This window comes from Besnoitia besnoiti, chromosome I (assembly GCF_002563875.1).
Source record: "Besnoitia besnoiti strain Bb-Ger1 chromosome I, whole genome shotgun sequence".
Taxonomy (NCBI): Eukaryota; Apicomplexa; class Conoidasida; order Eucoccidiorida; family Sarcocystidae; genus Besnoitia; species Besnoitia besnoiti.
This window is the reverse complement of record NC_042356.1, coordinates 3,530,631-3,556,691: the sequence shown is the minus strand read 5'-3', so window position 1 is coordinate 3,556,691 and position 26,061 is coordinate 3,530,631. Positions and strand designations below refer to the sequence as shown.

The 26,061-nt window shown below is 56.7% G+C and overlaps 4 protein-coding genes across 4 annotated transcripts; 3 read left to right on the top strand and 1 right to left on the bottom strand.

The window, feature by feature from the left end:
• Window positions 1–1,290: 1,290 nt before the first annotated feature.
• On the top strand, window positions 1,291–6,686 carry BESB_005180 (leucine rich repeat-containing protein; the record flags this gene model as incomplete). The annotated part of the gene is made up of 5 exons (XM_029359273.1): window positions 1,291–3,201; window positions 3,754–4,233; window positions 4,320–4,477; window positions 4,914–5,355; window positions 5,781–6,686. The coding sequence occupies 5 exons, from the start codon at window positions 1,291–1,293 to the stop codon at window positions 6,684–6,686; spliced, it is 3,897 nt and encodes a 1,298-aa protein (XP_029222186.1).
• A 1,100-nt stretch (window positions 6,687–7,786) lies between these two features.
• On the bottom strand, window positions 7,787–9,441 carry BESB_005170 (putative translation initiation factor IF-2; the record flags this gene model as incomplete). The annotated part of the gene is made up of 4 exons (XM_029359272.1): window positions 7,787–7,876; window positions 8,129–8,319; window positions 8,877–8,915; window positions 9,426–9,441. The coding sequence occupies 4 exons, from the start codon at window positions 9,439–9,441 to the stop codon at window positions 7,787–7,789; spliced, it is 336 nt and encodes a 111-aa protein (XP_029222185.1).
• A 1,090-nt stretch (window positions 9,442–10,531) lies between these two features.
• On the top strand, window positions 10,532–11,308 carry BESB_005160 (uncharacterized protein; the record flags this gene model as incomplete). Its single annotated transcript, XM_029359271.1, has 1 exon — window positions 10,532–11,308. The coding sequence occupies one exon, from the start codon at window positions 10,532–10,534 to the stop codon at window positions 11,306–11,308; it is 777 nt and encodes a 258-aa protein (XP_029222184.1).
• Window positions 11,309–16,729: 5,421 nt separating this feature from the next.
• Window positions 16,730–19,449, top strand: BESB_005150 (zinc finger (CCCH type) motif-containing protein; the record flags this gene model as incomplete). The annotated part of the gene is made up of 2 exons (XM_029359270.1): window positions 16,730–17,380; window positions 17,683–19,449. The coding sequence occupies 2 exons, from the start codon at window positions 16,730–16,732 to the stop codon at window positions 19,447–19,449; spliced, it is 2,418 nt and encodes an 805-aa protein (XP_029222183.1).
• Window positions 19,450–26,061: the final 6,612 nt, after the last annotated feature.

The window sequence follows — 26,061 nt, the reverse complement described above, 5'->3', positions numbered from 1 at the left end:
ACTCTTTATCCTCCGCTGCCTTCCCATGCACAGCCCGAATAATTGCAAGTATGCGCCCCACTGAGGGGAGAGACCTCCAGGCCCCGTCAACCTGAAACTGGTCTGACAGAGCCAATATTCCATTTTTGTAACGTCTTGCTTGCCTGCGCCCGGCCACAAACCAAGATATCGCCTCGGAGTCATGAATCCGCATTGTTTTCTACAGTACCTAACGTCGAGTTGACAAGCACTCGATATTTACGTCGGTCGCCAGGGGGCCCCCACGTGGGCAAATGCGGCAAAGGTATTTTAGTTACCATGGCGTGGGTTCGCGGCGCACAGGCATAGTTTACTAACGAAACCCTCTCTGCTAGCTAAGTCCGTTGTCGGGAATGTCCGAATTAGCGAGAAAAGTGACGTTTTGGTCCAGCTGACGGGTGACGCGCCACCCAGCGCTAACGCGGCATCGACTATTAGCGCGGCTGCGCTTTTCGAGGAGCCTAGAGGGAGATGCTGGAGATCTGCAGTTCTGCACTTCCATTGGTTATTGCGTGGTATGATGAGACCCGCTGAAAGGTTCTTGCGTCTAGGAAAGCAAAATTCTACTAGCGGAACACATAATTGAACTTAGCACTCGGTAGAATGTAGAAAGCCCAACTGGGCGGCGTCATGACTCCACGGCCGAAGCGTGTTGGCATTGCCCCAGGATGCCATAGACGCCCACGTTTGTTCCACGAGTTTCCGGGCAACCATGGACAAGTTATACATTGTTTGTGAATAAATGGTAAGGGACAGGGGCGATAACGGCAGCATCTTGTGAGAAGTCGTCAGTCGCAACTGGGACCCGCCACCCGGCCCAAGGACAATACATCCAAATAGTCAAGGCAGATTTCTCTGCAGCTGCCGCTCAGCCGTTCCCTCGTGGGACTCTCGGCCGTCGGGCGGCTTCGTCGAACAACAAACAGCGCCAACGCCGTCTACCAGTACCATCGGCGGATCAGAAGAAGAACGTTCAATCGGTAACCCCAGCGAGGGGAGTATGTTTCCTTCGGGGAGATCACCTACGCCCGCCACGATAGAGCCAGCAAGCAGTTCACTCAATCACAGCACGAGGTTCGACTCGTCTTCGTCGGCTCCTCTGCCATAACAGAGGCCATGGAACGTCCAGAGAACGGAGGTGTTCGGGAGTTGAAGGAGGGAAGAGGTAACGAGGAGTCTGCATCGGGTTCGTCTACTCACGAGAAGAGATGCCACCTCGTGAGAGGTCTCCGTAAAGACTCTCGGGAATCCACACCTACCTTGACCTTGTCCATGCTTCCGAGCGAGAGTGACGCATGTCGCGGGCAGCTGCATACGACACCGCCCACTCGCAAACAGGATGCCAAGCGCGACGCCGCCGCAGCCAAATCGCGTGAAGCTGGGTGGGGGCGCAAACGGCCACGATCACTTGAGGAAGCCTTGGAGTATTCTGAGCGCAAAGAAGAGGAACTCGGGTTTTGCAGCGGTGAACAAAGTGAGTATGCAGGCCCCATAGGCCTGGGCTGGGCTTCCGCCCGTCTCTTACCAGGCGACAGCCTTCGCGATCCGTTGCACTCATCTTCGAGATGCAGCTCATTCTCTGAGTCGATGCGGCCCATCAAAAGTGGTTCCAGGCAAAGTGCCACAAGACGTGTATGGGCTCCTTCGCCCTGTCACTCAGCAATAGACACACGAGAGACAGGTGCGTTAGCCTTCCCTGAGCTCGAGGACACACGTGAGGGGCAGCAGCAGTCCGGCGGGTCGAGTGGGGAGGACGACGGAGAGGCGCGTCCGCTGGACGATGAAATAGTGCGGAGCGTGACAGGGGAGGAACGGTTTGGGGAGATTGAAATCCTAGTCGCTCGCGGGCAGAGCCTGACGACTCTAGACTCAGCCAAGGGTGCCTGCGACTGGCAGGCCTTCAAAGTTCTGTCGAGCATCTCGCTCTCACACAACATGCTGACAGACATCACTCCCCTTATGGTTCTCGCCCCCACGCTTACAGATGTGAACGTGAGCTTCAACAGAATTACAGATCTGTCGCCTCTTTTTTCGTGCAAAGCTCTTCGGCGTCTTTGGGCATCTCATAATCAAGTGTCCTCTATCGCGGGGGTCCGTAGTTGTCCATCCCTTGAAGTTTTGAACCTTTTCCATAACTGTGTCCGAGGACCTTTCGCCTCTCTCGTAAGCGAGATCTCGCATCTCGCGCGTCTGACGGAACTTGACCTTGACGCGAACCCAGTTGTGGATGTTTCCTCGAGGCGCAGCCACCTCACGCATGAGGATGTGCCTCACGTGAGAGACGCAGCGAAAGCCCCAGAGGAAAAGGCAGAGGGCGGCACGCGCCACCGATCCACGCCTTCTCTTTTAATTAGGGTTCTGCGCTTTGCAAGATTCGAAAGAGAACTTCGAGTTGGTGTCGCAGTGCTGCCCCACCCTCCGGTTTCTGGGGGCGTCCCCACATCTCGCCTCAAGGCAGCCGAAAACGACAGGCCGGACATGACAGCTCGGTCGGGTGGTTTCAAAACGATGCGTGGTGCAGTGGAGCGACAGAAGGCCAAGGACGATGCTCTTTCTTTGCCTTGTGAGCCACGTTACGATGCCCTACCACAGAGCCCCAGTAAATGCCCGCGAATCGGCGCTGCCACAGAAGATAGGCTGGCCTTCTCCGGGCCCTGTCTCTCCCCGCGGGCCACCTTCTCCCCCCAAGGCGACGCCGGCGCCAGCCCGTCTGACAGCATACGTGCAGTGATTGGAGATGGAAGAGACTCGCTTGATGAAGAGACTGTGAGCGACGCTGACGGCGACGGCACGCCGTGGGAAGCCGCGCCCGAGGAGGCCGACGAGCCCAGTGTGGCCTCTCTGCAGAGGACTGTGGCGCGTCTGAAGCAGGAAAACCAGAATATGTACGGGCTCATGAAAGAAAATGCCAGACTACGCTCTACGCTCCGCCTCGGGGTCTCTACCTCTTCGCTTGTGATGGGCGGGAAGAACTGGGCAGGCATGCGTTTCTGTGGGGCTTTTCGATGCGGAAGAGCCTCCCCTACAGCGGCACGTCTCAGGTGCTGGAGCGCGCGGAGAGTCATAGAGGAAGACACACGAGAAGATCCATTCGATTCGGACGGCCGTTTGCGGCAAACGATGAAACCGAGGCCAAGCACGGCGCTGCCAAGCGTCCTCACCACCATCATGGAAAATTTCATCGTGAGAGCCAGACCATCTGAGGGAGTAAAGTACGAGGTTATGAAACCGTCGGAGGCCCTCCCCCTTTCTTTCTGTCTGGAACTCGGAGGAGAGGGGAGAGGGAGGGAGGGGAAAGAAGCACGGTGCACACAGCCTCCTCAACAAAGGCGCTGGAGAAAAGGTCGCACACGCTCGAGCTACCCCACTCAGTTCTTCACGCCTCAGACAATGAGTTTTCGTTACATGTTGCGGGCATGTGTATGACGTCGCAGGACAGCTAAGTTCACCTTCTTCTCTAAGAACAGACCTCCCTTCGCCTCGAACCACGCTAGGCACGAACTCCAGCGGGCTACTGTCAGCCTAGTCTCTCTTCCTGCCGCGTAGCTACGCGGCACGCCCCCTGTCGTTGCGGCGTTGTGGTTTGTGTCTCCTGTGATCGCACGTGTCTGCGTAGTCACCGTTTAAGGTGTCAGCGTCCTGAAAAACGGAGGAACTCTGTGGAAAGTGAAGAAAACGCAGTCCTGTCGCCCGGCCAAACACTTGAAACCTTGTGTGTCAGTGCCCGCTTCTCAGGCTGTCCCGAGTGAGACCCCCGCCGGCGCTTCGCAAGCCGATCGTCCCCCGACTCCGGGCCCGCCAGGCGTCTCGCCTCTTCTGCTTCCTCGAGGAACTGCGAGTGCAGGGCTGCCTCAAAGCATGCGCAAGCCAGCGCCCCTGTCGCTCAGCCTTTCGTATAGCAGACGAGGCAACGAGTCGATGCGAACAGACCCTGGCGGCCACAGCGTCCCGAAGGCCACGGAGAAGGACATGGGCGCAGCAGAACAGGGGAAAGATCCGGGCGCTGCGGGTGCAGCAGATGCAGAGTTGGGCGCGGCGCGACAAGAAGAGGAAACTGAAGATGCGGAGAAAGTCGGTGCCGAGGTGGAGGCCGAGATGCTGCGCTGGGAGAACGGCGTTCTCAGAAAAAGGCTCGACCGCCTCGTGGCTTACGTGGAGCTTCTCAGAACGGATCTGGCCCGAATGAGAAGAACGAAACTCCGACGGGAAGAACACGTAAGAGAATAGATCGCGTTCAGCTTGTCTTTCAGACACGGGTACACATGACAGAAAAATGCATCTCCCCAACGCCTCCGAGGAAGAGCGACGGGCGACAGCGAACCACGAGACCTTCGACGTCGACAGTCTTGCGCCTCTCAGCTGCACAGCACTCCCCTGAAAACACAAAATACAAGTTTAGAAACTTAAATTCCTCATGCGACAGTCCGGGGAGACCTGCAGGAAGTACGGCGCGCGACCTGCGGAATCAGACCCTCGCAGCCACTCTAAGCAGATTTCCAGAGGGAGAGAAACGCCACCTACTTCTCCTCCTCTCCCTCCCCCCCGCCGCCCCCACCTCCGCCGTCCCCCGCCGCCCCCCCCGGCTCCCTCCCCAGCTTTATCGCTGCTAGGATTTGACGCGTGCTTTGACAGGTTTCCGACTCCTTCTTGACCTCCGTGAGTTGCGCTCGTCCTGATGGCGCAAGTCGTCGTGTCCTCCGCTGTGTGCATTCAAAGGCACCTCAGGCCCCGAAGGCGGATGAAACCTGCGACACGGGCGACACCTGTGGTTATCAGCCTCGTTCCGCGCGCAGCACTAGCCCTCGTTCGCCCAGCGGGACGGCCGAGGGCCTGCGAGCTTCGTTCCCGCCTGTGTCATGCGGAAGCTCTCAGCCGGTCGCCGGGTTCGCAGGGAGGCAGAGTGAGGGAGAGAGCGCGGAGAAGGAATCCAGCGACAGCGAAGATGATGAGATGTCGCCTTCGTCTCTTTTTGCTCTTCTGGCTGACCCGCCAGCTTCGCTAAGCGCGTCGCTGGCTTCCAAGGTTTCACTGGCTTTCGCGAGGGGTGCGGCAGACCGCTTCTCTGGACGACGAGAAGAGGCCACAGCCGCAGATGTTCCAAGTCAGTCAGATGCCTCAAGAGGCACGGGAGCGCAGAGCGAAACACAAAGGGACGGTTGTAGGGAGGACACGACAGAAGTGAAAGACGCTAGCCTGGGCCGGAGAAGATGGGAAGACAGCATCTACGGCGCGACAGAAGAAAAGAGAGAAGATAACGAAGCCAGGATAGCGTTGGAGGCGGAAGAGGAAGATCCCGACATCGAAGACCTGCTCCGAAGAAACGAGGAGAACTTGAAGGTAAGATCCACGCTCTTGAGGGAATCTCGCTGCCCTCTCTCGTGGCGATGAAGAGGATGCCGTCCAACCTTTGTTTGGCTCTGGTTCCCTCCCAAGCCGTGCTGCCAACAAGTTTTCTTCTCTGCACTCGCTTCAGACGCTGTCCATTTGGGTTGCCTCGCGCCCCATGCGGACTCGACCGTTGCATTTTCTTCCTGGATCTTTGCCTGCACGACCGGCCGTCGGGCTCGTCGACCTCCCTAGAGTAGACGAAGGCCCCTCTCAGCGGTCTTCCCGATATGTTCCTTATTCTCGGCTTTTCAGCCCCCCCCTTCCGTTTTCTTGCTTGCCTGGAATCATTTCGCTTTGTCTCGTTTGCCGAGACTCCGCCACTCACGAGCAGCCTCTTTTCCTCATTGCTTCGCCCTCTGCCGGTGCTCACTCAGGCCCTGCGCCAAGATCTCCGAGAAACGGAAGAAATTCTCTCGCGCCCTGCTTCCGCAGCCTCGCCTTCTGCGCCTCCTGTGTCGCAGCGCAGCTCCTCTGCCTCCTTGCCGTCCCGTCTAACCCTCCGCGCCTCGCCGCGGAGTCCGCAGACGCCCTGCAGTGCCTCCTCGGCACCGGTGCTGCGTGGCGGCAGCCTGGACAAAGAGCGCCGCAACGCCCCAGGAAGACCTTTCGCTGCAGCTATTTCCTCTTCGCTGTCTGCGTCCTTCTCTTCTCTAGCCTGCTCCCTTCCTCCTGCGCCTCTGCGGAGCCTCCAAGGCGCCGAGGCCGGGCGGGCCTTGTCGTCGCGTTTGTCTAGTCGGTTTCCCGCCGCATACGTTTCAAGCGAGAAAGGGAAAAGCAAAGCGGAAGGTGCACGAGCGGCTGAGAATGAAGCTAAGGCAACGCTGCCCTGTCGCTCTTCCAGCGCGCTCTCTGGCCTATCCGCGAGTCGCACACCGAAACAGGAGCCCACAGGCAATGCCGCAGCGTCTCGCTCTCCGCAAGAAAGCAACACGCTTCTGAAAAGGCAGCACTCGCCGGCGCCAGGGGGTGCCCTACGCCACACACGGCACAGACCGAGCGACGGCGTTGCTCTCAGAAGCCCCGTGAAGGGAGAAACAGAGATAAAGGGCGGGCAAACACTCATTGTCTCGCCGAAAGCCCCGAATGCCAACGGCACGCGCTGCGACACTGAGGAGCTGAAGAAGCGAGTCTCCTCGGAGTTTCGCGCACACGCGGCGGCTCATGCTTCGTCAGCTACACTCGCTCTGAAGCAAAACCGAAGCAGCACTCGCTCTCACGGTCGAATAATGAGCACGCGCAACGCGTCTCGTGCAAGGGAGTGCTCACGGGCAAAGCGATAGTTTGCGGGAAGAACTGAAGCACCACCTCGCCCCCTACCGTTGTTTTGTGACCCTTAGGTCCCCCCAGTGAACGCCTCAGGGTTTGTTTTTCTGTCAAACGATAAGACCTGGCCGGACGCGTGGCACGCTAAGCTTCAAAAGAACAGCCGATCATGCAAACGAGTTCGACTGGCTGCTGTGCTGCGTTAGAGCCGTTATGTTCCCGCGTTCTCTGCTCTCCTCTCTGCGCTACTAGAAGAGAGACCACGGTCCCCCTCCTCCCTGTGCTGAGAAAGGCCTCACTGGTATAAACACATCAGCTCTGACAGTGGGGGGGGGGGGGGGGGGGGCTATGCATCTGAGCGTCCTTTCATAAAATGAGATACCCCGGGAGCGCTCGATTGGACACGCTGTTCGGGGTGCAAAATCTAATTTGTTCAACAAGTCCGGGCCACGCAGGTCAACGTCCGCTTGTGCAAGTTGCAGTGTGTCACGCAAGTATCTACAGGGCGTGCCTTGCATCCGCAATTCGACAGACTCGGCGGATGCGATGCAGCGCTAAAGCTCGTTCCTCTTCTCACTATTGAGGGGAAACTGGAACTCCGGCGCCGACAAAGACTGCGCCTGGCACGAATGGAGGTGATCGGTGCATGCTACTACGAACGATGCCTTTGTGTGCGTACACGAATACAGTCCTCGTGAACCCCTCTCCTAATCGGTCAGGAAAAGGAGATAAGATGCTGCCCCGGAGACGAGGCTCCCGGCTACACAGCGCAGGCCGCCCAAACCGCCAGCCCACAACTCTGCAGTTCGCTTTTGCCGTTTTGCAGCGTCGCGTAGTCACTTGATCGTTTTTCACACACACGCATACTCCACATAGAGTTCGTTGCCCAGGAATTGACTGCAAATCCCTCAGAGTAGCCTCCGGCGAGAACGAATCGGAAATGCAAACGAAAGCACGTGAAGGCCAAGGAAGAACGAAAGACTAGAGAAAAGCAGGAACCAGATCACCAGGAAAATAATTTCTTTCTGCATGACTTTTGAAGAAAAGGAAGGCGCGGAGGAAATACCTAGACTCGGATCCAACTCCAGGTCGCTCTTGAGGGGCAAAGATCCCCCCCTTAGCCGCGTTTGAAGCTGTACTTCTTCCGCTCGTAGAACAGGTCTGTCTTTGCGCTCCCTAAGTTCACAATCTTTGGGCATCCGTCTCTCTGCAAGCAACGTAGGAAAAGAGGAAACATACTGGGATGCGGCACAGTCCACATAAGACGCGAGGCAGCTGGCGCGCTCCAAACGCGAAAGTTTAGAGCTGAGGTAAAAGTGCGTAGGCACACCCGTCTCACAGGACAAGGGGGGGTACGCGGCCTCACCGGGCAGATAATTCGCAAAGCGCATAAGAAGCAAACTCCTGCGTTGCAGTGCCGGCTACAGAGAAGCAAAGACCTCGAAAGAAGAAGGCTTACGTCTTTTTCCATCTGGCAGCACTCCTTGCAGTAGTACGCATCGGAGAGGCCCGGGCCGCCGCAGATGACGCAGCGACCTTGGTAGCTGCCGTAGTTGCATTCGTCGCAAATTCGCACCAGCGTGTGCGGACGAACGTAGCTGTCGCAGATGGGGCACTTGCCGTCGCACTTCTCGCACAGGCGCCCGATGGCTGAAGGCAAGAGAGACAAGAGAGCACGAGGAAACCGAGATGTAACTCCCTCCATCAGGCCAATGATCGGCGGCCAGGGCATGGCATTCAAAGCCCCGAAAACCCCCCAGTACGAGGCACGCAAAACGAGAAGAGCGGCCCGGGGAGTCAGACACGATTACCCGAAAATAAGCCCACACGAAGACCGACCGACGTCTAAACAAGGAAGAAGGAAGCTGCAGCAGAACCCAGCTGCAGGCGAGCTGTACATACAGCCGGTAGCCAGAAGCGGGAACACATCATTGCCTTGTCTTCGAAACACACGTCCCCTCTCGCGGGTAGCATGATCTCAAAGTACCAGAAGCCACGTGATTTATAGTATAACGGGACAGTAGACCGAACCTGGGATAGATGAATATATCTTGGATGACTTATCCGATGCCAGCAGCTAAACTTCCAACCACTGACAACGGTTCCGCCACTGACATCGAATCTGCCTCTTCGGTTCTCGAAGCGGCCTCGCACATGAGCTGAGATGGCCGGAGGACGAGGAATTCCTTCAGCCGTGAGCGACTTACCAATGCCGGGTTGCTTGCGGCACATAATCAAGTCGGGATCTGCGGAAGGCGACACGCACACCGGGGAAGGAACATGCAAATGCGAGCCACTCTGCCCAAAGAAGGATCAATTGCGCTGCCCGTCACAAGGCAGCACCCCCTTCGGCCTGGTGGTTTTCCATGCGTGCGCCTGTGGCACAGTGCACATGCATTAAAGCGAACGCCCAGAGATGAGTGCGAACAGAAAAGCAGAATACGACGAAATGTAAGTGCGGTGAGTGCTGAAGAGCCGGGGGTGAGCACACCGCTTGTGGAAAGACGTAACACTGGCATGCAGGCGCTGCTTCGCTCCTCACACCTTCAGAAAACCGAGGCTGCGTTAGTCCCCAACATCCATATGCCAAAATTGTGAGCGGCAAAGACAAAGATGGAGATTATCGCGCCGGGGAAGGACTTCGCTGGATAGTTCGTGCAGCACTCTAGGAACAGGTCGATAATCCTGTGCGCCCTTGAGGATTTGTTTGCATTCCTGTTTTCCAAGAGGCCCCAGGATGCAGCTCATCCACCTACGATGCTTTGCAGCCATGGCGGTCAGAGAGGTAGGGGAACACGTGAAGGCCGGAGAAGGTCAGCTTTTGCAAGTCTCGCCAAAGAAGAGGCTTTGGTGTACGCCTCCCAACTGGGCACGCAGAGAGGAAGGCGTGAAGGCAAAAGTAGTTAAAAAGAGTGGCGCGGGAACAAGGAACCGCTCACGCGGAAAGGAAGAGAAAGAAACAAACGGCCAGCGCGGTTTCCGCGCACCGCAGGGCAAACTCAGGACAAATTGCAAAGATTGATACACCAGATGAAACGGGCCAAACCGACGAAGGGAACAACAGAAGAAAAAAGACAAGGCGAAAGAAAAGCAGTCTTCAAAAGCAACGGCGGGGGGTCTCTGAACAGTCTGCACAGAACCGCACCAGTCTGTCTCAAAGAGAGCGGAAATGCTTCGACGGAAAGAGAATAATCGACAAGACTCAAAAAGAAGCCAGCACGAGTCAAAGCCGCTGCCAAATCTCCCAACTTGGGCTCAGCTAACAAAGTAAAATGCGCCCGGAGACCAAGTTGCCAGGAAGTGAAGACGAGGCGACGGGCAGCAAGACGTGCCTTCCCCACTTGTGCAATTGAGACAGGAGAGCGAAACTTCACTCAAGAAGAGACTGCTAGATACGAGGAGAAAAACCACGCCGAAATAGAGTGTTCGTGTCGTCTTGGTCGCCCGTACCCTGTGGTCCCGAGTCGTTACTCCGGCCGTGCGACTTTACCCTTCTTTTTCTGCGCATGCGGTCGGGCGTGCATCGAGTGTTGATACAGTCGGCCAGTAGCGCGAAGATGGAACGACGCGTGCCTTGAAGAGCTTGCCATTCAGTTTTTTCGTTCCGCTACTTCCTGTTGCCCGTGACACTTCTTTAGTCTGTGTAGACTGCTGCTTCCAGCGCGTCATCCATCCGCTGGCCATCATCTTCCGTGTCACGCTCTGTGCGCTCGACTCGAACTGTGAGGCATGTCAGCAAGGCCCCGCTCGCTGCGTTTTCTCTGAGTTTGCCTTTCGAGAAAGTGTAGGAGGTCTTCCTGAGAATCAGTTATCTTTCCTCCCGCCGCTCTGTGACAAGCTCGCATTTCCGTCACTCTCAAACATGACGGCGGCCGGCTTTGCTGGGCGTGTCGTGCGCACCTGTCCCTCGCGCCTCGATGCGTCCTGCCTCTCTTCTTTTCCTCCATCTTTTTCCATTTCTCTTCGAACCCACCTCGCACCGTCCTCTCTGTTTTGCTCCTTCCTTCGCTTCGTGTCTTCGTCTGTCTTCGTCGCCTCCTCCAGCCACGTGCCTCGCCATGCCTCTTACCTGGTGAAGCTCCCTGTGTTCAGCTCACGCTGTCTTTCTGGCGGCGCGGTAGCCCCACATAGTCTCTCTTCCTCGTCGTTCCTCGGGGGTTCTCTTCTCGCCTCTGCATCTTTTTCTTCCCGTGTTTCCTCTCTCTCTGCTTCTCCATCGTTCGCGCAGCTCTCAGTGGCCTCCTCCGCGTCCGCGCGTCGCGGCCTCGCGTCCCCGTTGGCGCCTCCGCTTCCCGCTTCCCATCCGCCCTTCACGCGTTCGTTCGCTGTGCGCATGCGGAAGCACCGCGAGGAGCAGAAGCTGCCTTCGGCGCCGTCGTCGCGTTCGCTGGCGAATCGAGACGCGCCGCCGCCTGCATCCACTTCCGGTCAGGGCCAAGGTGCGTACAACCAGAGCTTCCCAGCAGGCGGCGAGGGGCTCTCGCTGGGCTGGCAGCTCTTCATCGCGTTCCTCTCCTCCATCTTCTTCTACGCAGGCTTCGTCCTCGTCATGCGGATGTTTGGCGGGCCGCGTGTCGTCGCAGTCCACGTAGACCAGCATGGTCGGCCTGTAGACCCCAGTACGGGGCGGCCGCTGTGAAAGTTTGGCACGCAGCTACAGAGAGAGAGAAGGAGGAGCGGCGCCCAGAGCTTGCTTCCGGTACGGGAAGGAGAGGGATAGGGGAGGGGGGGACGACGAGGGACAGGTAGCCGCGGTCTCGCGCCGTCGTTTTGCGTGGAAAGGACTGAGAGGCGGCGGAGCCAAGCAGAGAATACGGGCAGACCTCTGTTGGTAAAGAGGGGACAAGCGGGAACGTGGACGAACGCGAGGAGAGGAGGGAGGGGAGGGCGTTGGGAGGTACGCCTGCGGAGCTTCTGTCTCGGCCTTGAGGCCTGTCGTAAATGTTCGGTGCCCTTTCGTATTCAGAGTTTTGCAGTCTCGAGTCCACGCACCAGCGACGCAGTCGTCGCGACCCAGTCTCCTTTTCGGGTGAGCTAAATTGAAGGAGAGAAACAGACACGTCAACGGCCCAGCTGACAATGGAATAGCGTGAAAGCCCGCCGGTGCGGCGGCAGGGTTGAGCAAAGAAGGAACGACGAGGGGGCGCAGCTTCGTTTCTTTGTGCTGCGTGGCTTCTGGGCGGAACTGACTGGGGATGCGTCCTCAGCGAAGGCCCGAAGGCGAGTCGGAAAGTTTCAATCGGTGCCGCACACAGGTAGACAGAGGGAGACCGCCACGCAGAGACAGGTGGAGCGATTCGGTCGACGAGAAGGGGTGGAGCGGAAGCGCACGGATCGAAAGAAAGGCGAAGGTGGCGTCGCGCCTCAAGCGAGGAGAAAACGTGGTGAAACGCGCGCGCAGTTGAGCCGCAGATGGAGGGCAAGAGGCGTTGACTGAAGATGCTCTAGAGAGGGAGGTTGAGAGACGGGGGAGGGGAAGCGGCTGGCGGGCAGGAAGACTCGGAGAGGAGATGACAGGCATGAGGAGAGCCTGCAGGTGCTAGGCCTACTTGGAAGCAAGCAAAGGAAAAGCCCGGAAGCTTCGAGTGGCGCGGGAGTGCTGAGTTCCGGAAGCCTAGTGAGAAACGAGGGGAGTCGTCCCCGTTGGGGCGTAGCCGGGTAGCTTTCGCTGCGTTCTGCTTCTCTGTATACCGGTGTCATAGGGGATGAAAAATGAGGTGTGGCAAGCGCCTACGGGGAAACGTGAGGCGGGAAGAGCAAATTTATTCTGCGTCTGTGGCGGCGCGTGTGTAAGTGCGTGACGCTGGGAAGTAGGCGCGGCCGTGTTCGTTTCGGTCTGCTGCTTTTTTTGGCTGCATCTCATTCATGCGCGTGCTATCGACTTTCTGCTTTCAAAGTTAGTCAACTCAAAAAGAGGGACAGGTTCGCGGGTGCATGGATCACTCGTGCGCTTTCGTAATGGACGTGGTGTTAGCTGGAACCACGGAGAATGGGCTGTGCTCTGCAGTAAGCCATTGTCTACGGCAGAACAAAAGTGCAGGGAGGTGAACAGACACCGTTTGGGACAGCGGCTGCCGTCCCCATCAACGTGTCGGAGTAAAACTCTGTAGAGCTAGTATCAGGCTCTTTCACGCGTCTAGTTTCTCCCGACGCTCTTCACGGGATCTGCAGTCTCCCTGTAGTGCGCTGTAGCGCGCGTATATGCCTCAGCTGCTTCTCTTCAGTTGCACACGCTGAAAGACGCCTCGTCGACACGCTGTCAGCAACACATCTCGGCACGCCGGTTCTGCCTCGCGTGTGTGTCACTGCCTCTGTCTGCGCAGCCCGCTCTCGGCATTCTGTCTACCCTTGCCTGCCTGTGGTGACTCGCGCAGGTGTCTCAGTTCACCCTGTTTTCACATCATATGCGCTGGAATCCTCTTCGCGGTGAGTTCATCTCATCTCTTGCTGGTTTGCCCCATCCCCTTGTCGCTTTCTACGTACCATCGGCCTCATTTTCGTCGGCAATCTCTTCTTCCTGGCTATCCTATCGCCGTTCCGTGAAGCAGCCAGCTCCCTGTCTCTGTTGTCTCTGTTCTTGTCGTCTCCCACGGGCCTGGCAGCTAGTGCCCTCCCCTTGCCCTCTCGCGAGCTCCCACTTGTCGCCCTGCTCGTCCCGTAGGACTTGCGTAGTTTTTAGCTGCAAACTCAGCAGCTGTCTGTGTCTATGCGTGGTGTAGCACCACTCCCGGCGGGCCAGGCTATATGTCTTCACGCCTGCTCCCCACCCCCCTGCACGGCTAAGTAACTCATGCTCAGTTCTCTCGTTCTGCGTTTTCCTACCTCCTTTGTCACTCCGCCTTGTAAGAGCGCTGCCCTCTTCACCGGACAGACCAGCATCTCGGCGTGGCTCCGAAGTCCGGTTCTGCGACATGTCTGTTGCCTGCACGGTGTATCACCCCTGTGTGTTCCGTAGCCCCTCTCTTCCGACGAGTGCCGTGTGTGTGTCACTCCTCACATTCCCCTGTTCCGTTGGGCTACGCAAAGGCCTCCATCCTCCGGGAACCCCTCGCCCAGAAGTTCTGTGAGGCCACGATTGCGTAGAGGGACGACTGTGGCCCCCCTCGCCCTAGCTCACTGCATGTTGTTTACGTGACACACAATCGCTGATTTTCTATCGTGCCTGAATTTGAGAGTTCTGCATTTGTCAAGGCGGGTGTGGTACGAATCAGCTTTCTTGGCCGAGCTCGCGAACGCCCATGGTGCTCTGCCCTTTTGCCGACGCAAGTGCTTGCCGTGTTCGAAAGCATCTGACTCGGCCGCTGCCATCATACGCATCCTTGCTGTAACGAGCACTCTGGTAACCGACGTGCTACCATTTAATGGCTCAGAGATCCATTTTTTCCCATGCCAACTACGGGCTAAGTGGAAGATGTACGGAGCATGCACGCGCAACACCAGTGTGCTCCAGGAGAAAAAGTGGACCGGGAACTGTGTATCCTTTGAAGCCGCTTACTCACATAGGGGTCTGCTTTCCATGTTGCCCGGTCACTGCTGCCTTTTGTTCGCGGATGCTGGTAGCACTGGAGAACTTTGCACAGTAATCCAACACTTTAGCTGTCTTAAGCAGTGCACTGGGAATCACGTGCGCCCCCTGCGACCGCGGACCCAAAGTTCACCATGCACCCTCGAAGAAGTATGTGCTGTGGCGACTCGGCAAGCTGCACCCGGGCGGCTTTCAATTCTTCAGCGAACGGTGATGGACGGGAGAGGCCTACGCCAAGACGAGACATCGCACTCATCCTCCTCAAACCGAGCTACTCCGGCGGTGTCAGCCCGCGTGGAACTTGATGGGCTGGAACCACGAGCAGCACTCTACGGCGCATCCGTACGTTCAGAATGTGCTGCAGCGTACCCTTTTTCTCGTTAGCGACGCCCGGCCGCCCTCAGCCAGGTATATTGTTTGGAGAGTGCACTCAGCGAAACAACAGCAATTTCGCGACGGACGCACGCCGCACCACTTTTGCTTTGGATCCACGTGTGTTGTATGCTTGGAATAGTACAGTACGCCCTTCTGCATTTCTCGTTCTGCAGACCTGACAGGCTCCCCACGTCTTCACGGATGAAGCCTGTCAGACGTAGGCATTCTGCGTCTCTTCTTCCCTGTCGGCGGTACTGTCGCCAACTGAGCCCGTGACGCTGCCTTTCGCGTGTTGTGTTTGTGTGCAGAACTATTGGCCGTGCAAGACGCGGATTAACCGCCTGAGATACTTTTTTCGGAACTCTCGGCGGGGCCCCGGAGTTCAGAATGTCGTGGAAGCAAAATGTCATGGCGGAGCCACAGAAGGCGGTCCGGGGGTCAGCACCCCATATTACGGGAACACCGCAGGGGCGGGAGGTTTCCCCCTGTTTGCGAAAAATCCGCGTCCGTGGGTCGAGGATGCATCACCCTGTCTCGTTTTTCCGTCTCTTGTTCCTCCACTAACCGAAGTGAGGCGTCCTGCTTCCGCTTCTCCCAGGGCTAGACAAGCGCAAGCAGGGCGGAAACCCGCGCACGATGCAGACAGTGTGGACTGGGCCGGCGCACCCGCTTCGCCTTCCGTCACCCGCCCGCGGCCGGTGCAGGGGGGTAGGTGACTGCCGCGTGTGGTCGGTCTCTCTTCCTCGACCGGGCAGGCAAGGACGGAAGGCACGTGGAGGCTGTTGCGGTCGTGTGGGAAAGTAATTTTTGTTTCGTGCAAGGAGGCTTCTATCCGATCCCCTTCTTGCGCATGTGTCTGTGACACCAAAGTAGCCGCGACTTGTCGCTGCTTTGTCAGAAACGTCCCGCTTCATTTTTGGTCCGAAGGAGTCACAAATAGAATCCGAAGGGACATCCAGCCACGCCGTACAGCAGCATCGTCGGGCGAACGTACGGCTCTCTCCTTCCGGTGGCGGCGGTCTTCACCTCCTTGCGGACAGCCGGGAGAGGGACGATTTGTTTTGCTTGCCGTGCTTGTCACGAAAGGAAAATTTTTTAGGTGGAAAAAGGGGCACGAGAGGTCGTATCCCGATGCGTCTCAGAATTTCTAAGCGAGCCTCTTACCAATTCACATCTTCAACGCCTTCGCAACACCCTTTTCGCACTGCCCCCCTCTTGCCACTTCAGTGATGTCGCAAGAGCAACTCCGGCGGCGGCCCCTGCAAATCCGTTTTTCAGCTCACACACCAGCCACGTCCACCACCTCGGATGTGCGTCTGCAGGACCCCACCAGTATTTTTGATTTGTGGCTCTTCCACGTGCTTCTTTGCCGGAAGAGCTATTATTTCCAGTGTCTCCTTCCTAGCTTTCCTCCCCAAAATATCCGCACCTAAAAATTTGCGGGCTTGGGAGTAAGGTGCTGTTGTTCGGTTTTCGAATTCCTAGGCGACTAGACAGGCCTACCCTCAAAGAGACAGTTGGAAAGAGAAAACGCGGACCGATCCCATGGGTCGGACGCGATAAGGAATTCGTGTATCGCATTGTGTTCTACACTCTTCGTATTTTCCGGCTGCATCCCGTTTTTTATTTCCAGCCCTGTGCTCGGCCTGCACCCGAATCCACGGATGGCAGGGTCCGTGTGAGAGATTAGACCAGGACAGTCTCCCCACGGCGTTACGTGTGTCGTGCGTGGGGGGTTCAAGTAGGACGTTCCCCGTCGTTTTCTATTCGAACGAGTGGATGTTTATGTCTTACGTTTGCTTGATGTGCGTGCATTCTCGCAATATACAGAGGAACGTGCGTGCGTGAATGACATTTCGGTTCGTGGCTGCATGTGTGCAAGAGTGCGCACGCTTCTTTGCATGTGTAAGCCTGCTCTGCGAAAGGCATCGTGCCCGCTCCTCGTTAGTTACTACCTATTCATTCCAGTGACTCCAGCTGAGCTCTGCTTCTTGGGGTTTGCCTCCATTTTCGGGGACGCCCAGGTGCCTTCAGTGCTTTACACGAGCGTCAGGGTACACCATTGGTGGCACTCAGTGACGCAACTGGTTTCATAACGCATATACTTCTGACGAGGCCGTTGTACACTTTCCTGTGGTTCTGCGTGCAAAGACTGGGGAAATGATGGAGAGGAACGCCGAGTGTTCGGGTGTATCGACACCGCACGACATCGTGTCCGCTGGGATCCCACCCGTGCGCGTACGTGCAACATTCTTGCCCGATGCAAAGAGGAATGTCCACCCGAAGCGTGGAGATTGCAAGAAACAGGGACGAAAGTTTTCGTCGCGGAAACCACTTCAAAGGGGGCAACTTGGCGCGGAGGGCGCGGAGGACCGGACCGATTCTCCAGTTGAGTGTTCGGCACCAGAGACGTCTTCAGCCCGTGCATCTAGCGCACCTATCGCCGCTCTCCTCGCCATAGCCAAGACTGCGGCCATGACCGAAGAGGTGCCTCTGAAAGGCATCATCCTAGCGAACCGAAGAAGCGTCTTCCACAAAACTCGCCTCTGCTCCCGGCTCCGCGGAAACCGTGTGTTCTGTCCGTTGGGCGACAGCTGCACATTCGCACATTCAGAAAAGGAATTGCGCCCTCCGCCGGTGCTCGACAGAACTAAGCTCTGCCCCAGCGTCCTCGGCAAGGGAGCCACGCCCTGTCCGGGATTGGCACGCGGAGAGCCTTGCAGGTTCGCGCACTCCAAGGCCGAAATTCGGCATACATCAAATATGTTCAAAACCAACATGTGCCTCAAGTGGAACCGAGGCAAATGCAAGGTACGTCCCATCGCCTCTCATAAGGACCGCCATAGAGTTTAGGGATTCCATATATGTTCATGTGTTTGGGCTGACGCAAGCTTTCTATCTGTAGCTCGTGCAAATGGCTTTTAGTTCGGTTGCGGGAACGCCACTAACCGTCGTGCTCTGGCCGGCATAAAGATCCGCGGGGGGCGCTGCTGCGTCTCGATCTCTCTGAGGCATATGTGTTGGTACCTGGGGCTCCCGACTGAGTGCCTCCGGGGTACGGGTCGCATCACAATTCTTAGCACGCAGTGTCCGCTCGTCGTGTGTGCTTTCAGGCGGGTGCTGACTGCAACCATGCCCATGGAGAGGAGGAGTTGCGCTTTTATCGCTTTTTGGCTTACACCAATGGCACGCGGGACTTCCGCAGCGAGGCGGAAGTTGGTGCGCTTCGCCTTGGCCGTGGAGATGAGAAGTTGGTCGCGGTGAGCCCTTCTCACTCTCATGCTCCGGCCTCAAGGGATAGTCCCTCTGGCGCGGCACGCAAGGCACAAAAAAACGAGAGTGTAGTTTCGAGCCAGAAAACGCGACAGACTGGATCACAGGGAGGGAAACGCCTCTCGGCGTCAACTTCAGGTGGAAGCGCGACCCAGTCGTTTTCTGAGGTGTCGACCGCTTTGCAGAAATCTGCCTTCTCCATGGGGAACAAAGGGAACGTGGAGTGTAACACAACAGAGGAAATCACCAAGCACCCCGTTTCCGGCTCGCGCTTGCCTCTGGGGGCCGATCAGAGTGAACAGCCACGGCGACTTTATGAGACAGGCCAGGAGAGGAACAGGCATTCGCGAAACCAGGGAGACTGTATCCGCGCCCTCCTCTCTCTGGCGGCGTATGCGCCTCAGCTCTTCCGTTCTCTCTTCGCTGAGCAATCTGCTCCGGCAGCGGTGACGGAACTGAGGGCCCCATCGGCGCCTCAGGTGTCGCGCGCGAGTTTCGCGCCCTTGACGACAGGTGTGGCCAGGGAGGGACCGAGGGGCGTCCCCTCTGTGAACAGAGAGAATGTTGCCGCTTCCTGGCAGCACCTGCTTTCCTCAATTCCACCGGCTCCTGGGCTCGAGTCCCGAGGTCCCGTGGAAGAGAGAGGTGAGACGAAGCTGCTTGAGGCTGCCCTCGCTGCGGCCCTCCGTCAGAGGCAAGACAAGCTGGAGAGTGTGCCGTCTGCATGCTTTTCCGCGTTCTCCCGAGTGAGCGATGATGTCCACGCGGCGCGGCGCGATGCTACCACCCTCCGTCGGACGTGTGCGTCCGGCCTCATTGGCGGAATGACAGGGAGCGCGTCACCGGATTCGTCCTCGACGTGCGCAGGTGGTGACGACGGTTTTGATCGCTTCGCGGGATGCCTGCAGTTCGCGCCGGCCCTCTCGGAGGGCGGCACGACGCCCACCACCGTGAGCGCCAGCAGCTACTTCTCGCCGTCTCCTCTGCTTGCTGCTGGATCCCAGTCGCCGGCGAGCTCCTACGATTCGGTAGCGAGCGGCACTTACATTTCTCCGCTGCCCTTCCCCGCGTCTGCGTTCTCCAACGGGGCCGGGCGCGAGCTGGGCTGGGATGACAAAGTGTGTGGGTCCACGCAGGCGGTTCAGAATCGAACTACGGGGTTCCGTCCAGTGGCGAGCAGCATGGGGTTCGACGAGCGTAGCGAGCTGTACAGAAAGGAGGACTTTTCGTCGCAGACAGAGGGGAACGCGTCGCCGCTCGGCGGCCCTTTTTCCCCCCTGCAGTCGCTTCTGTCTGACCTGGAGTCGTTTCCCTCTCTCTACTCGACCGACGCTTCCAGTGGCAGCGATGAGGTAGGATGCGATTCGTCCTTCCTTCTGCAAGACATCGAGAAGCTCAACCGTGATTTCTTGTGCGACGACGAGGAAAACGTGGCCGAGGACCAAAGCTGCACCACGATGTCAACTGTGGGAAGCGTGCCCTCTAAGGGAGACGAGGCTAAGACGGCCTTGGGACAGGAGACAACTCCAGCGACTGGCAACCCCACCTTCCAAGACGCCTTCGCGCTGCTCCACAGCTTGGGACTCCTCGTGGAGCCGACAAATTGAAGCTCCTTCGTAGGGACGGGATGGGCGATCGTGGGGGGGAGGGGGACGACGCACGGCGACGGAGTTGTCGCCCGGAGGCGAGCCCTCTCTCGTCTGTGCAGGTGCAGAACGCCTGCGCGTCTGCGTCTGAGAAATGCAACCTTTTTCACGCCGAATGGTATCTGGCCAGCACTCGTCAGCAGCCACGTCGAAAACGACCCTCTGGCAGCTGCTGTCCGGTGTCCCGTTCGTGCGAATCCTCCAGACGGCCGAGGGATGAGTCGCGGACTGCGGCCTAAAAGTGGTCGTAACTAGTGTCAGAGACAAAGACCCCTCTGCGTCCAATCCCTTGTCGTATTCATCCCGAATAGATACTCTGACGAGGCATCGGGGAACCTGAGTGGGGGCGAGGGCCAACGGTGTGAGATCGACGACGATCCGTTTCTGCAAACTTGCATTTCCGTACAGTTCTCTTGTCACTTCAGTTCGCTGCTCCGGCTACCTGAGTGTGCGGCGGGTTTGGGATCGACAAACTGTGCAATGCAAGGAATTTCTTTTACTTGTCTTTCCCCTCGTATCTGAGTGTCATTAAACGTGCCCTTCAGTGTCTCTCCGGTGAGGGGCGCTGGAGAGTGGATTCGGGGTGTCGCCCAGTAACGCGTTTTGTGTCCGATGTCAAGGATATTGACGACCGTGGCAAGGGGGGTACATTTGAAATTTCCTCACATCAGCTTTGCGGAGACCGGAGCGACCTTGGTCCGTCGCGATCATGATGAGTTGTACGCGGTGTGTCTGCAACGCGCGAAAGGTCACGTCCGTGTTTCCCCATTGTTGCAGTCCTCTCGGTCTGATGCCCACGGACTCTTCGGGGGTCGCGTGTAGGGTAACCAGTAGCCTTGCTACTCTGTGTAGAGTCGTGTCTTGGTTTCACCACTTGCAAGGCCGCGAACTGGTATTTTCCTTCCTCAGTTTGTTTCTCCCTCATTTCTACACTTGTGTGTCACGTCAGTTCCCGTCATGCCCCGGCACAGAACGCGCGCCGGGGTGCCTTCTTCCCCGGACGAAGCCTTTGAGTTTCCCTTCGAAGACTATACGCGTGTTTGCTTTGCTTTTGTGCACGGCCAAACGCGCGCAGGCGAGGCTCTGCGCTTCGTTTTGAATCGCGAAGGTGCTCGCGCGCGCAGCCACTGGGGTATGCGTAGTGTAGCATCAAGGACGTGCGCTTTCGGCGTGAGTGTACTCATGTTTGTAAAAGCTACCGTCGCCTTGGGGCCGTGCAGCAGCAGTGTGCATTTTGTTCACACTGGAGGCGGCATGCTTAGCTTTTATTCTGTTCCTCTTGCGTGCTTTCGGTTCCTCGCGGAGCGTCCATGGCGGGAAGGAGGCCGAAAGTTCAGTTATTCCGACGTGTACGGCCAGCAGCCACATATCTTTTTACTATAGTCATTTGATGTGTATGTGTGCGTCGGGTGCACGGGCCGTCGGCGAGCGAAAGAATGGTCTGTGTCTATACAGTTAGTCATATTCGGTTCGTCTTCACACCTTTGGAAGCGGCAAAGACCACGCTGCCAAAGTGTTTGTTCCCGGGAATTCATCCTCACTGCTGTGGTCCTCTCTGACATGTTGCCCGTTCATTAGGGGGCCTGTGCAATGCGCCCTTGTGGTACATCACGTGCATGTGTGCAGGTAACCACGCACGCACGTGCACATGTGGTGTCGCGCCTGTATTCAAATTTGGATGCACGCCAAGAACACGTATGTGCATTTTTTCGCTACTGCAAGTTCATACACGTGTTCTAGTCTTCGCGACTATCGAGACGTGTCGTCGTGCACACTTCCGCGCGTGCGTGTCGCCAGTAGTTGTCTTCTATCATTTTATTGCCTCAGCTGCTACAACTCAGCGTAGGGGCTATGTAAACAGGCGGGGATTCCCGAGGGTTGCAGGTCTGGAGCAAAGAGAAGGACGAGGTCAACGGATGCGCAGGACAAGAGAGGACTATGTTTCCCACGTGCCTGTCGCCTTTGCTTGACACGAAACCGGTCGCTAGTTTCTATTCCGGCACTCGTTTTCCAGGAACGCTTCTCCTTTCGTTTTCATTCGACGAGGTGCACTCGGCGTGTCAAACGTGTGTCACACTGCGACAAGGGCTTGCTGCGTGTGGTTTTTGCTGTCTGATGGCGCAAGACGCGCGCGAAGGAGATGTCCTTGAGGAAAGCAAGTCTGTGATACGGTCTCGAGTTTGTTGTGTTGCTTCACATGAATTTTTTACTCCTCACTCATGTGTGCGTGCGTCTTCCTGGTTCCATGCCTCCCTGTCGTTTGCAAGTCTAACCAACGGACCAGCGGATGTGGCGGACTTCCCAGAGAAAAAGGGATATATACTTTTTTCTGTGCTGGTAGCAGGCAGCGAGCAAGTCGCCAGACGGGGAGGCTCATCTGTGCTGCAAAGCCGTCTCACACGGAACGCAAGAGGGCGGCTGGGAGGTAACGGGCCTACCGGGTAGAAACACGGCTCCCTAGAGTTTCGTCGTCGACTGGCATGCTTCGTTTCGTGCCTATGCGCCATCCTGTGCTCTTGCATGGGACAGGCTTGACCCGGAGGAATTCCCGTACTTTTTGTGGTGTTGGTGAAGACGCGACCTCGTCTGGAGGAGGCGTGTGTCTTTTTGAGGATGATTTTTTTTTTTTTTTTATTAACCTATTTTTCGAGAGCGCGAGGGATATGAAGGGCAAGAGCAGGGTAGCATTCTGCCGGAGTCCTGATTCTCGTGTCTCTTGGTGGTCCAGTCTGCCGTTTTAGTCTGTGTTCGGGTCAACAGCCCAGGGTGCTTTTCATTTTTTTCATAACTTCCCCCTATCCATGTTCTCTCTGCGCGGAGCAGAGTATGGACGGTGTCCAAAGAGAGCCAGATGCTTTGTCTCTTGTCGGACGGTGGTGTCGGTGGAGAGTTGTGTCGCGCTAGTGTTTGAGGTTTTGTTGTCGAAATGGGGATTTTGCTTATTTCTGGTCCAGAGAATGCGTCTGCCGACAGGACGGAGGCCCTGCGACAAAGGGGATGATGGATTGGGAGAGGCTGCGTTCAGCGATTCCCAAAAGGCCCGATTCCCCCCGGGGTTTTTGTCCTCTGCCAAGGGATTTCGGCAGGGAAAAAGGAGAATTGTGTATCAATTACCGCCGAGTGACCGCGTTCTGTGCGTTGGGATGGATTTGATCTGTGTTCGGTGGGGCGTCTATATTTGGCCGTCTTCAGTTTTGACTCTTCCTCCCTCTCTGCTAGAACGGGAGGCGGTGTACAGTTTTGTGGAAGGATGAGGAATGCACTGAATCAATTAACGGCGAAGATCCATAGCTCTTTCTTTCTGTTGAGCACGAGGAGGGAGGTCTTTGTAAAGAGCACAGATCGGAGGGGAGGGGCAGCCGAAGCGTGCACAGAGCAGATGTGAGCTCTGGTGTGTAGTTTGGGAAATGTCAGGTGAAGGATAGGGCCTAATTGGGGTTGAATTACCGTCGCATTGTTTTTTTTTTTTTTATGTGCTTTGCATTGTCCGAGCAAGTCTCGCGCGTCGCAAAACATTCGCATAGCTGATGGTGAGATCTCTCGTTTTGGTAGGGCATCGTTATTTCCGTCGACCGGGATTCCGCGTTTCTGCCGCGTGTCCGTAGAAACTACTCCTGGTTGTTTGGTATTGGTGAACATGTGTCTCGAAGCCACGCTTCTTATGTTCCAGTTCGTTAATTCTCAACATGCGGGTAGGTGGCCGTACCGAGGATCAGACCGGCGTGGGGGAAGCTGGGGGGTGGTACCGGGTCTGTCGTTGAAACTGAACAAAGCCGATGAAAGAATCAGACGACGAGGTTGTGTACGAGAGTAAATTGGTTGAGTCACGGCACAGAAGTCTTCCGGTCAGCCTCATGCGTGAGGGGCAAAGGCGGTCTTCGAGTATGTGCTATTGCAGAGACTGGCTGTCTGCTCCCCGTTGTTGAAGTGAGGAGCGAAAGAGACGGTGTGTTGGAGGGATGTCGATGTTGATTTTCCCTGAACTAGAGGAGAGCGATGCAGGCAAGGTTTGTCGCTTCGCCGCTGAAGGCATGTCGACTTAAGAAGTCCTTGTCTGCGGAGATAGCTCTCGGGCAATCTTGGCGTCGTACTAGAAGAAGGGATTCAGCAGATGGTGAAGAGCTGTTTCGTGTGCAAAACTTGGGCTCAGTGCGTTGTGCCGACAGTGTGTGGATTGTAGGAAGAAATCCGGCATTCAGTGAAGCGTATTATAACTCTCCTCGTCGTCTGTTAGTCTTGTCCCAGGGTCAGGACTTTTTTGTCATTGAGAGCGCGTGTCTCGGCAACCGCTCTCTGGTGTGACACCATATGGGCTTCATTCGTGGTTCTTGTGTACAGAACTAGCTTTCACATAGAAACTCGGGGGCAATCGATGAGTACGATCGTCTTATTCCTTCAAGTGTCATGTAGGGCTTTGATATATTTGTGTGTAAGGTCTGTACCAGGAATCAGGACGGGCCTTGTTAGAGGGGGAGCACAGCTCGCCATGCCCCCCCCTCCCCCCGCCCCCCCCTTGTGTTATGAGGCAGACGCGACTATTCTTGCCTTGTTAACTCCAGCCTTTTTTGTGTGTCCCCCATGTTGCCACGGCAAGTGAAGCGTTCGTCTGCCGGAGGAATTGGCAGATGAACGAAAGGCTTCGGCACGTAGGGTGTTATCCGGTTGGCGCTTCGTGGTGGGGCTGCACCTCCGATGGGCGAACTGTTTACAGGATCCGTGTCAATGAGTGCCCTATGGAAAGTAAGGCCAACTGCTCATGGTTGCTGTATTACATGCCCATGTGTAATTCATTTCACTTCCAACGTCATCTGGCCAAGAGTGCCCGGTATGACCCCGCGCGACTAGCAGATAGTATCAACAGGGACAGTCGCTACTACTACGGAAGCGAACACTGTGTTAAACAGCATGGACTGCGTTTATAGGGGACCACTTGCAGCTCAAGAGTGTGTTACAGTACTGATTCGTCGCATCTTTTACACGTAGCAAATTCAGCAACCCTGTCTGGCAAAACGGTAGCGCTTGTGACGACACATGACAGCGTTCTTGAACTTAATCATTCCATCCGACAACCGAAAGGCGGCGAGAGAAACGACACTGCAGAATTCCGCGTTTTATGGTTTCTAGTGGCTGTGAGCCTTCCTTCCTAACGGACAGTCACCCGCACCGAGATGCGGTGCGGCAGAAGCTGTGATAGCTCGTATGCACGAAAGCCAACAATCGGCGTACGGGTGCTGACCTGGTATTTCGGTGGCCGTCGCAAGGTAGGATGCGTCAGCGCAGCGCTACCGGTCAGTACATACGGTGCGCTGATGACCCGTCGGTCCGGTTTGTGTCATGAAGGAATAGAATTCGGCCTGTTGCTTTTTTGAAGTGTAGTCTGTCTTCCAAGTCTCCTGGGAGCACTGAAGGCGTTACTCAAGATACTGTGTCTCCGCGTAACCGGACCAAACTGAGTTCCCTCTTTGGTGCGCTATTGATTAGGTAAGATGCCGAAAACAAGCTGGTACCGACTCCCTGTGCGCAGGAACGACTCCGTGCAACGCATGATGTACTCTCCAGTGAGAGGCGTGCTGATCTGCCGACGAGATTTGCGGCTTGTAGCATGCGATTGTGTCGCTGCGTTTGGATGCGGCGGACCCAAGATTCGACATGCCAGAGCACCAGAAGCGAAGAGCCATTCGCTGAACACAGGCGGGGCTGATTCCGGCCTGAGCGTCCGCGAGAAAAAGCGGCCCTTACGCTACTGACTTGGGTCGATTAAGCGGGAGTGACCCGAGGGCCGCCAGGGTCTCCAAAGTTGCATGCTCCTGGGAGTCGGTAGAGCTGTTGTGAGCCCTTAAGTCGCTCTTCATCACGAGGTCGGAGGGGGCTGAGCCCGCCCCTCCGGTCTCCAAGCCTTCTCGTTTGGCGAGAGTTTTGACCACCCGGTAGCTGACGAGTTCCTCTGGACGTAGCACGAGTCTCGGGATTGAGGCCTGTGACGGCATCTGACATCTTATACCTTGCTACGCAGCGTGCCTCGGCCTTGCTTAAGCGTTTCCTTGTTTTCTGTCGTGAACTGCGTGGGTGCATCAAGTAGCGTCCGCGGAGAACATCGCTCAGTGACCACAATCAGGCTGTCGCAGGCCACACGCGACTTTTCGCACCGCAAGTATTTGATTACGTGCCTCGTGAAAAGCCCGCCGTCCGACGATCGGCTACCGCTTCATGCTAACTAATGGCCAAGAGTGATCGTTTTCTAGCCTCTTCAATGCATTTTAGTGCTTTTCTTCCCGCCTAGTGGTGACTGTTTTGGCGATCTCCTCAGTCGCCCGCGCGTACGTGGATGTTGTTCTCCTGTGTCCAATTCCTGTCTCCTCATTTGCCCCTTGGAATTGGCTCCGCTTTTTCGCTTACGTTTCGTAGTGCTCGTCCGCGTACTTCTTTCTGAATTTTCGAGAGCGGACGCGACAACTCTTCGTCATCGCTTTCCCTGCTGCCGTTGCAATTCTGTGGATTCTGCGTCCCTGTTGTGTGCGGGCGCGGTGTCTTGGCATGCTCTACTGTGCGCTCGTGCTTGTATCCGAGTGTTGT